Raw genomic sequence first — 13,285 nt, forward strand, 5'->3', positions numbered from 1 at the left:
GAGCTAACATTTATCACAAAAAAAAAAAATCAAACAGACAAACAAAATATATAAAAAGAGGGAGCGGTAGACAAGATGGGGAGAGAAGGGGAAGCAGACAAACACAACATTTGAGAGCAGGTACATCGGGAGATGTGTGGGAGGGAGAGGGCTTGGTGAAAGGTTGCGTGGGAAGGGGGAGGGAGTGGGAGAAGTATAAAACACAAGGACACCAAGGACTTCCAGGAAAGAAGTTGGTTTTTCAAAAAAGTGGATTTGGGGTGAAATTAGCGGGGGTAAAAAAGATCAAGGTTTTGGATGGGGAGGATAAGAGATGGTTGTGAACAGCTGTTTTAAAGACCTGGAGGGAGGAGTGGGATTGAAGAGAGTGAGGGAGTTTGTTCCAGAGGCGGGAGAAAAGAGGAATGAAGGAGTGAAGGTGAGCAGAGTCTTGATTTTGGCAGTTTGACCATAAAAGGGTTGCAGGCAGATCTTGTGCGACCTGTAGGAATATTTGGGGGACAGAGCCCAGAGAGAGCTGGGGGGGGGGGGGGGCAAGGCCAGAGAGGAGTCAGTAGAAGACAGAAAGACCACCAACCTGCCCTGCGGTGAGTAAGTGAAAGGCCCTCGGAGATAGCTTCATCGCGGGAGATTCCAATGATTCTGAACGCTTTGGTTTCAACAGCGTGAAGACGAGCTAGGTGTGAGGCAGGAGCACCAGCCCAGATGGGAGAGCAGTACTCCATTGAGCTGCGGATGAAAGCCTTGTATGTGGTGAGGAGCTCAGGTGTGCCAAGGATGGACTTCGCACGACGGAGGATGCCCAGTCGGCGACTGGCTTTGGAGGCCAGCTTGGAAATGTGGTTTTCCCAGGAAAGATCATGGCAGATAGTGAGACCCAAAAGCTTGAGAAAAAGAGGAGATGAGAGAACCCATTCAGGGCCACATGTTGACTGCGACTAGAGAGGAAGTCCGCCAGCCATGCGTGGAGATTTCCATGGATACCAAAGGAGGAGAGTTTGATGAGCAGAGCGGGGTGCCAGACCGTATCGAAGGCACGTGATGTGTCAAGGGAGACGGCTCTAATTTCCTGTTTGGCATTGAGGACCTCCATCCATTGTTGAGACAGCAGAAGCAGCATGTCCAGAGTAGAGTGACCTGCTCTGAAACCAAATTGATGATCAGAGATCAAGCCATTGGAGAAGAGGAAAGATTTCATATCCGAAGCAATGATGGAGTCCATGACTGCTGATAATTGGGAGAAGGCTGATTGGTCTGTAGTTGCAAGGATCTGTTTTTGCACCTTTTTGTGTAAAGCGGTGATGTTGGCTGATTTCCAAGCAGATGGCAGATGACCTTCAGCAAAAGAGAGGGTGAAGAGAACAGAGAGAGGGAGTGAAAGAGCGGAAGAACAGGATTTTAGGACCCGTGGGCTGATGCTGTCAGGTCCAATTGCAGAATCAGAGTTGAGGGTTGACAGAAACTTTTCCACCTTGTCAGGAGGAAAGGAAACAGAGTCCAGGAGCAGCTGGGTACGACTGGGTACGGTGGGTACAGAGAGGGATGGGTTTGGGACACAAGATTTAGAGGCAAACACAGAGTTGAGGCATTCAGCTTTTTCACGTGCGGAGTCAGCTGTGTAGCCGTTTGAGGTAAGGGAGGGGATGGAGGGGGAACAATCATCAGAAACTGATTTGACCAGACGACACCAGGATTTGGAAGAGGGAGACAGATAAGAGAGTTCGGTCTTGAGAATGGAGAGATATTGTTTCCTGGCTCTCCTGAGGGTGGACCCACACTTGTTTCGGGCTTTCTGAGGTAATTCTTCACCATTGAGGAATCGGGCGAAAAGCGATATATAACATAGTTTAAAAAGTTGTGGACGAGTTATGGAATAAACTTTGTGGATGAGTTGGTTAGGTGACAAGAACAAGCCGATTCGATTTTGGTTCAGGTCCGAATCCAGATTCGGTCTATCAGTGGGATACAAAACAGACTGTTCAGCCTGGTGGAGGTATTCGCTCTACCGAGTGCCGTTCTAGTTTGAACTGCATTTGTAGAAATTCTCACATAACTCACCGCAATGAAACGCCTTCCTAGGGCCTGTTCCTTTGGAGAAAAACCTAAGTGCAAACACAGTAATTGACTGATGTACAGTTACTCACAGTTTTAAGCAATGGGAATATTATTTATTGAACTTTGACCTTTCCCTGCAGGTGCCATTCACGGATGCACTCGATCTGGTCCGTGGTCGGAAGGTCTTTCTCCGTCATGGCTTGGCCTACATACCACACAACGACCTTGTTTCCATCGTGCTCAATGATTTTCGCACCTCGCTCTCCAGGGCCCTCGCTGTGAGTGTGAATTTGCTATTCCAACAAAGCAATTTCATCGACTGCCAAGTCTTTTTTTTTTAATTGTTTTTTGAGATGAGAGGAACATTTTGTGGTAATGCAGTATCATAAGCCAAAATGTGATTTTTTTTTTGGTGTTAACTTATTTTCACATTTGTTTTATCTACACTTTGGACAAGCTCCACCATTGTGTGGCTGTGTTCTTCTCCTGCTGTTGACATGTTTGTGCACTTTTGGTTGTCTATATGGTTCTCCTGGTACAGACTCGGGACGAGGGATTTGGAGGATCTGGTTTATCACGCACTAAACCCTCGACCTGTGTGTATCGTGAATGGCTTGATTGTGCCACACACGTAAATCTGCATGTCTGAGTTTGGCGTTGCTCCTCGAGTTTTGCTTATTTTTTTATTAAGAGGTTCATCTGATCCCCCTTCTCCTCCTAACTTCGTTTTATTTTTAAATTCTATTTATTTGTTGATATATGTGTGTGTGTTTTCACTGCTGTTGAAGATCACTGCTCGAGGCCTACCTGCAATCCAAGGAGATGAGAGGTTGCAACCACTGCTGAAGCACCTCAGGTAATGGAGGATGTTATTGGGTATTACTTACTGTGATATACAAATATCGATATTATATCCCCCCCTTCCCCGCTCCCCCCTTTCTTAGCTACCTGCATCCTCACCCCCCTTATCGCTCGCCCACTCATCGCTCCCCCTCCATCCTCTCTCTCTCACCTCACCCTCCTCACCTTCCCCTTTCCCGTTCCTCCTCTGTCGCCACCCCCTCCTCTCTCTCCCCTTCTCTCTCCCCACTCCCCCCTGTCTCTCTCTCCTCCGTGTTTCTCTTCTCCCCTCCTGGTATTACCTTCAGTGAAGCTACAGTGGTATTTGCTAGTGGTAATTGCTAGTTTGGATCGCGTTAAAACCAAAGCTTAATTGATCACAACTATAAGAAGACGCTTCTTACCTACCAATCAACGGATTAAACAACTTGCCGAAATAATTTATTTGAAAAGTTAAAGTTTTTGTTTTTATTTTGTCTAATTGTATTTTGACCGGTGATGCCCCTGATATCTGGTTGTCCCTGTTGGTGACAAATTGATCCTTGAACACTACATCAGCTGAGTGGCCTGACCCAGTATTTTTTTTTTTTTTTTTTTAGCTATGCCTACATCGGGCAGGACTACTCTGTGCAGAAAAATGTTGGAAGCATTTCCCTTGATCAGCTTGACTCGGTGAGTATGAGTGACATTTGTGTCACCAATTCTGTTGTGATCTAGTTACCTTTGAAATGCTATGTAGAACCAACCCTGTGATATACAAGACATAGCCATGAACATATGAATGGCCTGTCAATTTACTTCTTGCAAAGCCATCACACAATGTTGTTAAACGATAGTTCTTTTTTAATATTCCCAATTGTTTCTGCTCCTCTGACTCCATGGTGCCCCTCCAGCTGGCTACGCGATCATTCCCCCTGTGCATGCGCTCCTTGCATTATGCACTACAAGACAAGCATCACCTACGCCATGGTGGTCGACTCCAATACGGCTTGTTCCTGAAAGGCATTGGCCTGTCCCTGGAGCAGGCGCTAACCTTCTGGAGGACCGAGTTCGCTCGAGGAAGCATTACCCCAGAGAAGGTCTTCCTTGTTTTTTTTGTTTTTTTCTTGATTGTATTTTTAATAAGTTTAAGTTTAACTTCGACTCTTTTTTCAGTAGCTCACCTGGAACATAGTTCCGGGGAGCTTATGTGATAGTGCGTCGTCTGTCAGTCAGTTCATAAACACTTGCAACTTCTTCTCCGAAATTGCTGATGGGATTGTTACCAAACTTGGCACAAATGATATTTGGTATGTTGCAACTCAAGTTTGTTCATAGCATTAAAAAATATCGGTTTCTAAGGGGGTCTACGGGAGGTCAAAGTGGGTCCAGGTTTGACCCCTCCTCACCCTCCCCTCCCGCTCTCCCGCCCCCCCCCCCCCCCAAAAAGGTTGGTACTTGCTTTCTTCTCTGAAACTACCCACACGATTTCGATGAAATTTGACTACAACCTTCATCACCAGTGTTGTACCAAAGTTTGTTCACTGCATTAAAAAATGGGGCCCTGAGGGGGGCTACTGGGGGTTGCTCCCAAAAAACGGTGTCCACAAAGTCGCGCATCATAGGCAAAACATTTATTTGTGAAGTTGGCTACATCAGTTGTTCGAAATGTGTCCCACCAATCTCAAATAATGTTTATAAATGGAAAAGCAGGTTTCTCTGAATGTTCTTCAACATATCCAGGCTAATTGTTGAATTAAATAATTTAATTTCCCATGATAAATTAATCAATAAAATTATTTCCTGTGACGCGTGACTTTGTGGACACCCTGTAGGTATTTGCTCTCTCTGAAACTCCACACATAGTTTCAATGAAACTTGACCACAACCTTCATCACCTGTGGTTTACCAAAGATTATGACGGCATTAGAAATATCAGGGTCTAAGGGGTTCTACGGTAGGGGGCAGGGTGTGGGATTGCCCCCCAAAATAGGTATTTTTTTGTCTTATGATTACGTTAGTGTGATTCCACATGCTGCCCTATCTTCTGGCAACCATTGACAACAACATGACAACAACATGCATTTTAAGGCCATTTTCCCTGCTAGAGCGGGGGTTAGCCTTGCGGTCCCCATGACATTCGTCTCCATCTTGCCCTATTTTCTGCATCTCTCCTTGTTAAACCCCTTGCCCGCATTTCTTCTTCCACCATCTTTAGCCAAGTCTTTCTCGGTCTTCCCTGTCCTCTACTTCCTTCTACATTAATTTCCATCACTCTTCTCAACCAGTCACTTTCATCCTTCCTCAACACATGACCAAACCATCTCAACCTGTTCCTCTTCACAACATCAATCACAGGCTCTATTCCCATCATTTTTCGCAATTCATCATTTGTCTTCCCCTCTCTCAATGATACTCCGCACATCCATCGAACCATTCGCATTTCCACCCTTTCCAACCTTCGTTGCTGCTCTACGTTCATCACCCATGTCTCGCTCCCAACAATCTTAACACTTCTCACACATGCAGCATACACCTTTCCCTTCAGCATCAATGACACTCCCCTCCTTATCAGCACGCCACTCAGTTCCCGAAACTTCTTCCATGCACATCTCACTCTAGCAACCGTTGCCGAGTCTGATCCACCTTCTCCATTCAGCATGTCTCCGAGGTAGCAAAATGTTTTCACACCTTCCAGCTTCATGCCGTCTCCAAGATCCAACTCAACATTTCCTTCATCTGCAGCTCCCTCTGTGCACACCTTACATTTGAATGTAGCTGCCACACTGGTTAATGACCCTCTCAGACCACAACATTTTTGATGAACCCACTCAGCGCACATTGTACATTGAATGGAGTTCACTCCGACACCCTTCCTGCACACAGCACAGGGCCACTTCCCAGTTCTTTCCACCTCACCACATGCTTTACCACTTGCCATCACCTTCGTCTTTCCGATATTCACCTTCAAACCTTTTGTCTCCAAACATTCCTTCCACTTGTTCATCTTTTCCTTCAGTCCATCCATACTTTCCGCAATCAACACCAGATCATCTGCATACAACAACTCCCACGGTAAACCCTCCTTTACGTTCTGAGCCAGCACCTCCATCACAGCTACAAATAGTAGTGGACTTAGTACCGACCCCTGATGCACTCCCACCTTCACCTCAAACTCACCACTGTTCCTGTCCTTAGTCCTTACAGCTGTGCGCGCTCTTTTGTACATTGCCATCACTACTCTGATCAACCATTCCTCCACTCCTAACTTCCTCATTGCCCATGTCAATACATTGCGTGGAACCCTATCGAATGCTTTCTCCAGATCAACAAACCCAAGAAACAACTTCTTCCTCTTCTCCATGTACTTCTCCTGCAACTGCCTCACAATAAAAAGTGCGTCTGTCGTTCCTCTTCCTGGCATAAATCCAAACTGTATTTCGTTGATCTTCACTTTCTTCCTTATCCTCCTCTCCAACACCCTTTCCATTACCTTCATTCCATGTTCCAATAACTTTATCGCTCGGTACGAGCCACACTCTAGAGGGTCACCTTTCCCCTTGTATAGAGGGATGAGGGTACTCAGTTCCCCAATCCACTGGAATGCGGCCTTCTTTCACCGCCAGATTACCTTGTTTTTCTCTGTCATTCTCTTCTCTGTCAGATCTCTGTAATTCTCTTCACACCCCAACTTCCTGCTGCCTTCAACATATCTCCCACAACTCCCGTCGGCCCTCCCGCTTTTCTACTCTTCATTGCTTTTATCGCTTCCTCAACTTCCTTCTCAGTTATCTTCTCTGCCGGTCCTAAAACTGGGGTACTCTCGATGTTGCCATCCCATTCATTCTCTGTATTCAACAGCATTTCCATATATCTTTTCCATCTTCCTTTAATTCCATCTGGGTCCACAACGATTTGTCCCACTTCATCCTTCAAGCAACTCACCCCCATCACATCACACCTCTCTTTCGCTATCTGCTTTGCAATCCTGAATACTGCTCTCTGACCCTCTTCCGAATCCAAGCGTTCTCCGAACATTTTCCTACATGCCTCCTGCGCCTTTGCTACCTCTTTCTTTGCAGCCTTCTTGGCTGCCTTATAACTTTCATGCCCTGCTGTTTCTGCTCCCGTACCCTTCGCCTTCTGCCACTCCTTGTACTTCTTCCTCTTCTCGTCAATCCTCTTTCCAACTTCATCATCCCACCACCATGTTTCCGAGTGCCTCGGTGGTCCTTTTGTCCATCCACATACCTCACCAACGGCTCCCAACAGACTAGCTTTCATTGACATCCAACCACTTTCAAGCTCAACCACATCATCCTCTTCCCTACTCAGCCTCTCTTTTAATGCCTCCCTTACTGTCACCTCTTTCAACCTCCACACCTTCATTTTCGGTTGGTACTTCACCCGCCAAGCTCTCCTCGCACCTTTCACCCTTATGTCGCAGACAACCAAGTGGTGCTGTGAAACAGCCTCCTCCCCCGGGATCACCTTTGTGTCCCGGAGGTGCCCCCTATCTCGCCTACGCACCATAAGGTAGTCAACGGTTGTCGTCGACCCACCTGACGTGTATGTAACAAGCTTATTATCCTCTTTCTGGAACTGAGTATTACAAATCAACAAATCAGCTCCATCAGCAAACTCCAAAATCCTTTCACCTTCTCCATTTCTCACACCATATCCGTAACCCCCATGAACTCCCTCAAAACCATCCATACTCCTTCCCACATGTCCATTTAGATCTCCTCCTACCACAACAACTTCCTCATCTTTCACGTTTTCCATCAGCTTCTCTATCGCACACCAGAACTTGTCCTTCTCTTCATCGCTCCGACCAACCTGCGGAGCATATCCCGAGATGACGTTCACCAAGAGCTTTCCAATCATCATTTTCACCATCATCAACCTATCACTCACTGTAGTCACACTCACCCTCACCACACTGTCTACAAACTCCTCAGAAAACAGGACACCAACACCATTCACGCCCTCCAGGCACCCTTGCCACACAAACTTGTATTTCTGTCCCTGCCTACCCTTCACCATTCTCACACCACTTCCCTTCCATCTCGTCTCTTGCACACAACATATGTCCACTCTTCTTCTGACCAATACTTCCAACACTTCTCCTGATCTCCCTGTCATTGTCCTGACATTCCATGTCCCAAACCTCAGAAACCGATCTCCACTTCGGGCTGTACCCTGCCCATATGTAGTTGTAATTATCATGGTTCTCTTTTTGAGGCAATGTTTTTATGGCCGGATGCCCTTCCTGACGCCAACCCTCTTAGTCGTCTCTTACGACACGCAGCGATACGGTGTACCTATTCTAATCCAGGGTAAGCACTGGGAAACGTTTAAAACATGGAAATTCTGGGGGAGGGTTGGGGGGGGGGGGCATCACGGCTGCGGGGGCCCCATCAGCACCACGCCACGTTTGTCCGGTCAGCACCACAGCGGCCCTGTCAGCACCATACCCTTGGAAAGGACTTTGATGCTGTGGAGAGATCGAAGCAAGCCTCCTTGCTCGAGCGGACCGGAAGCGGAAGTCCATATATATAAGCACATATCTATCTATAATTCCATTAATCTCTGTGTGTATGTGTGTTTGTATGTGTGTATGTGTGTATGTTTGTCTGTGACCGCTGTTTCTCGACAACTACCGGTCCGATATACTTGAAACTTGCCAGGTATATTGCTGGGGACCCGAGGATGTGCCTTTTCAAGGTTTGAAATTAATCGGACAAGTAGTTACCGAGCTATGGCGATTTCTTTACCAAACACCGCAAGCCGTTCGCTTTGGACCAAACCATTTCATGTAAATAGAGGGGGGGGGTTCTGTGGTCGTTGCGAATGGACCAAACCATTCATGTAAATAGAGGGGGGGGGTTCTGTGGTCGTTACTGCCACGTGGTTTCAAAGTTTTTTTTTGTTGTTGTTGTTTGCACGCATGTTTTTTTGCACCCACGTACGGGCACGCCCTAGGATGTTTACACACACACACCCCTACACAAATTTTTTTTTTTTTTTTTTTTGGCAAGGAACGGGCACCCACGTACGGGCACGTCCTAGCTTATATATAGTACGGGCATGCCCTAGTATATATAATGTGCACATATGTATATAAGGATATAATATATTGTGGGCTTTCACAAAACAAAAAAAAAATACTAGCAACTAATAACGGTGGGGTCGCAGAAAAGGAGGTGGGGTTGAGAGGTTGGGGTATGAAATCAAGCCTCTCAAAATATCAGCACCACACACCACGTCGGCCCGGTCGGCCCAGAGCCTGGCGCGAAGTCCAAGGACATCAGCACGTCATCCGAAAACAGCTCCGGTTGCTGCGAACCACTCGGTCAATGGCGCGAACCAGGTCCCGACACGCCCTTACTCGCTTGGCCCCGATGAAGGCCTCGCTGGGTGTTCTCCAAACAGGGGCAAAATCGCCCAAGCCACGCTGGATTTTGGCAGCGGAAGCCTTGCTCGCTCGGCCCCTATGAAGGCCTCGCTGGGTGTTCTCCAAACAGGGGCAGAATCGCCCAAGCCGCATTGGATTTCGGCAGCGGAAGCCTTGCTCGCTCGGCCCCGATGAAGGCCTCGCTGGGTGTTCTCCAAACAGGGGCAAAATCGCCCAAGCCGCGCTGGATTTCGGCAGCGGAAGTCTTGCTCGCTCGGCCCCGATGAAGGCCTCGCTGGGTGTTCTCCAAACAGGGGCAGAATCGCCCAAGCCACGCTGGATTTCGGCAGCGGAAAGCAGCCACGAAGCGACGATATTCGTTCGGGCTGTATTGCGAACACCACGGTGGCCCCGTCAGCACCACACCCTTGGAAAGGACTTCCATGCTGTGGAGAGATCGAAGCAAGCCTCCTTGCTCGAGCGGACTGAAAGCGCCACCATGGCATTGGTTGAAAATATTGCGATACTGTTAAAATACCTTTAGTCGGTGTATATGGCTTTATTATACCAGGTGAGTGCCCAGGGATATTGCCCCTGTTTTTTATTTTTCTGTTAAAATGTTAATCTGTCTTTTCAACTCATTACTTACCATTGAATTTCACTTTCCCCTGCCGCTTTGTCTGCTAATCGTTTCACATATGCGAGTTACGATGTCAACGTCCACCTTTTCCTCCTTCCTGAAACCTTTTTGTCATCTCTCATTAATTTTGGAACAGCATCACGAATCCCGATTACATTTTCATGACTATTGAGCCTATGGCCTTCCTCTAACGATCTGCCAATTGCTGATGCCGATTGACAAATTTTATGTGCGGAATTTTGGACGTTACACGGAGCTAGGTTATCTACCTGTATTTAGCAACTCTACCATTCCTGTCCCGTTGTTTGCCATCGGCAGTTCGAGAAGGATTACGCGTACAACGTCAGGCACAGTTATGGCAAAGAGGGTAAACGCACGGATTACACTCCGTACAGCTGCATGAAGATCATCCAGGCAAACACACCTGGTCCAGGGGATCACCACGGTACGTCCACCCTTCGACATGCAATGCATCATTTGACACGTTTTTGTTGATTAATTTTTGTTCCTGTTATTTTCTTGTTCTTTTTGTGAAATTACATTTTGAGATTTTCCTTTTCAGCTAACACCTCATTTTAACTGGACCATAAAAGGTTAGGCTACAGGTAGATTAAATTGGTATATCTGACAGTGCGTAAGGCTCTTTTGTTTTCTGTCTTGGCGTTGGTGATCGAGTGATGGCGCTATTTCTACACGGGTCACGTTAATGACTCCCATTCTCTGAGCTGTTGATGCCTGTGAAGGATGCCTCTCTTTTTCTCTTGTCGGTTCATTATCGCTGATGTATCTCTGCATAATCAATGTGCTGACCTTGAAATAAAATAGCGATTATTTGCTAGTGAACATATGGGAGGGTGAGGTTTGGAAGGATTGATGGGTGTTTGTGGGGGGAGGTTGTTAGGGGGGAGCATGGTGTGAATGCATGACGTGAGTTGAGTACATGAGATTTTTTTGAAGCATGGGGATAATAAAACGTTTTTTTTTTTTTTTTGTATAAAGCATCGAGGCTCGTGTAAGAGCGAACACATTGAACATGAAAACATGCACAGACACATAAAACATGCAATGAAGGAAGCGGGAGACAAGAGAGGGATAGAGAGGGAAGCACACATGCACAACAACAGTAGAGAACAGGGACATCGGTAGATCTGTGGAAGAGAGATGGCTGTGGGAGAAGGAAGGGGATGTTGCACATGATGTCTTCTGATATGTCTTCCACCTAATCATACCTATATGTACTTGCCACCTCTGTGGAATTGGGTCATGTGGTGTTCATTAAAAAGGAAGATTGCAAAGGTCAACAAGCAGAAAGTGTCAGTAGTGGAGGGAGGAGATAAAGAATGGTCGGTCTTTGTGATCTTCCCGTCTGAGCACATGGCTTGTAATGCCGGGATCCCAGGTTTAAAGCCCATTTCTGTATTGCTGATCTGTTCGTCGTTGAATAATGTAATTTGTATGAAAGTTCACCGATGTCACTCCGATGCCCGTTCTAAAGCTCGACGGGATAAATTGTCATGCGTTTGAGCCTCTAGAGGAGAGAAAATGTTCCACGCTCTTGACAACTTGACACGGGCTTAAAGTGCAAAAATAAAAACACCAAATCCAAGGCCTTTCCATGTTGGAACTTCTCTACAGATCGTAATCTAAGCTGGAACAAGCATGGAGTTCAAACTCTGCGATGACAATCGCACATTCCTCATCATTTGTACTCCGTGCACATTTTATCTCGACACGGATGGCTCTATTTACCTTCTCTGTCTGCACTGCTTTATCTCATTTGTCCTTCATCCTTTGCCTTTGATGTTGCATGTATTGCTTTTTTTATTCCTAGCCTGATCACTGAGAATGAATTGGAACTATGGAATGTATGGCTCAATCATTTTTAGCTTGTAAAAGGTTTGTACTTTTAAGTGTTTTTTAAAATTTTATTACGAGGTTTGCTGCTGCTTTTCTTTTCATTATTTAATTTGGACTCGAGACATGACAAGTGGGAGGTTGAAATACATTATTCATCAAAGCATTTGCTGCTATCTATGATGCCATTTGCTCTCTTTGTTCTGCAATGCCACAATTATTTAATTATTTTATCGCCTCGAGATAATTTTTTTGGTTGCTTTAATATTCCAACTCTAACCTTCTTTTGTAGTGGCAGTGGTGGGCAAATGTAGTGGATTTGTACAAAGAAGGTGTTGCTGAGATGATACTGGACTGGTTTCTGTTGGGGAATCTTCTGATGAAGCAGCACTTACAAGCAGCATAGAGGAACTGAAGGTTCTACGTTTGGCAGGCAGAATGAAATGGAGGCCACATTTCCTCATTGAGTTAGATTGATACCCAGTCAGCAGAGAGCGAGAGGCCACTAGCCAAAAATTAACTTCATCAGTGGTCACGTGGTCGCAATGCTTTCCAGAGGTTATGCAACATCCAAGTAGCAGTTTAATATTTTTTAGTTACAAAGCGGAGACCCACACACCATAATGGCGTGTCCAGAAAGCAAAAAAAGGTCCACAGACACTGGATAAATCTGTTGATGGCATTGACAATTTTTGGATTGGAGTATCGATATCAGAGTATGATCCTGGGGACCTTGTTCATTGTCGTGGAAACCCACGAGTCGATCGATGGACAAAAACCTGATGATGAATCGAACTTTCAGAACGGGACATGTGTCGGAGCCTAATTGTTCTTCAAATGATTTTGGTGAAACTGTTCATTTTTCTTACTTCTGAGCATCCAGATAGTTTCAACTCCCATGCGATTACCATTTGGGAAACCACATCAGTTCTTCTACCCCTCCTCTTGATCTTGAACTCTTCTAGTCTGCTGTTGTTGTTTCCCACTTTTCAATTTTTGTTCCAATACGTTCTGTTCTAGTTCTTCCATGAGCCTTGACTATGCATACATTTTGTTTTTGCCATTGTCGCTCATCAGGGTGATGTTGCCCATCTTATGATTTCCGAGAGAGATTCGCCGAAGGTTGAACGAAACAGATGCCGTCGGTGACGGTTGCAGACATGTCAAAGTTTGTGAATAATTCTGTACCTTGTCGGGTTAAGGAACTAGTTGCCTCCCAAAACGATCAAGCGAGAGACTGCAATGAAATAGGACTATTATGGGTCAACAGCGTGCTTCTTGAACAACAGCAGAAGTCCAATATCTCCTTGTTTCTAATTTCATTCCTTTTCTGTCTGTCATTTGCTATTGTGAAAGCTGATGAGGTTGACACATGAAACGGGAAATCGTTTGCTACCGTAATGATGAGGATTGATTCCGGTGCAGCAGATGTTTGTGTGAATGGTCTCATGAAGGCTCCTAGAAGTGTTGTCTGTGTATGCGAATGCAATCCCGTAAGCTTTGTAAGGAAATGACTTTTC

The 13,285-nt window shown here is 45.9% G+C and overlaps 1 protein-coding gene across 1 annotated transcript in view; it reads left to right on the forward strand.

Moving 5' to 3' along the window:
• PRIM2 (DNA primase subunit 2) overlaps nt 1–10,752 on the forward strand; it is a 35,540-nt gene extending 24,788 nt beyond the window's left edge. The window contains exons 6-10 of the mRNA XM_078773181.1: nt 2,196–2,333; nt 2,844–2,911; nt 3,495–3,567; nt 3,789–3,974; nt 10,230–10,752. Coding sequence (XP_078629307.1) covers nt 2,196–2,333; nt 2,844–2,911; nt 3,495–3,567; nt 3,789–3,974; nt 10,230–10,406 — 642 coding nt within the window. The 3' untranslated portion in view covers nt 10,407–10,752. The remainder of the gene's footprint in view (nt 1–2,195; nt 2,334–2,843; nt 2,912–3,494; nt 3,568–3,788; nt 3,975–10,229) is intronic.
• Nucleotides 10,753–13,285: the final 2,533 nt, after the last annotated feature.

Source organism: Myxine glutinosa, chromosome 2 (genome assembly GCF_964187855.1).
Source record: "Myxine glutinosa chromosome 2, kmMyxGlut1.1, whole genome shotgun sequence".
NCBI lineage: Eukaryota > Metazoa > Chordata > Myxini > Myxiniformes > Myxinidae > Myxine > Myxine glutinosa.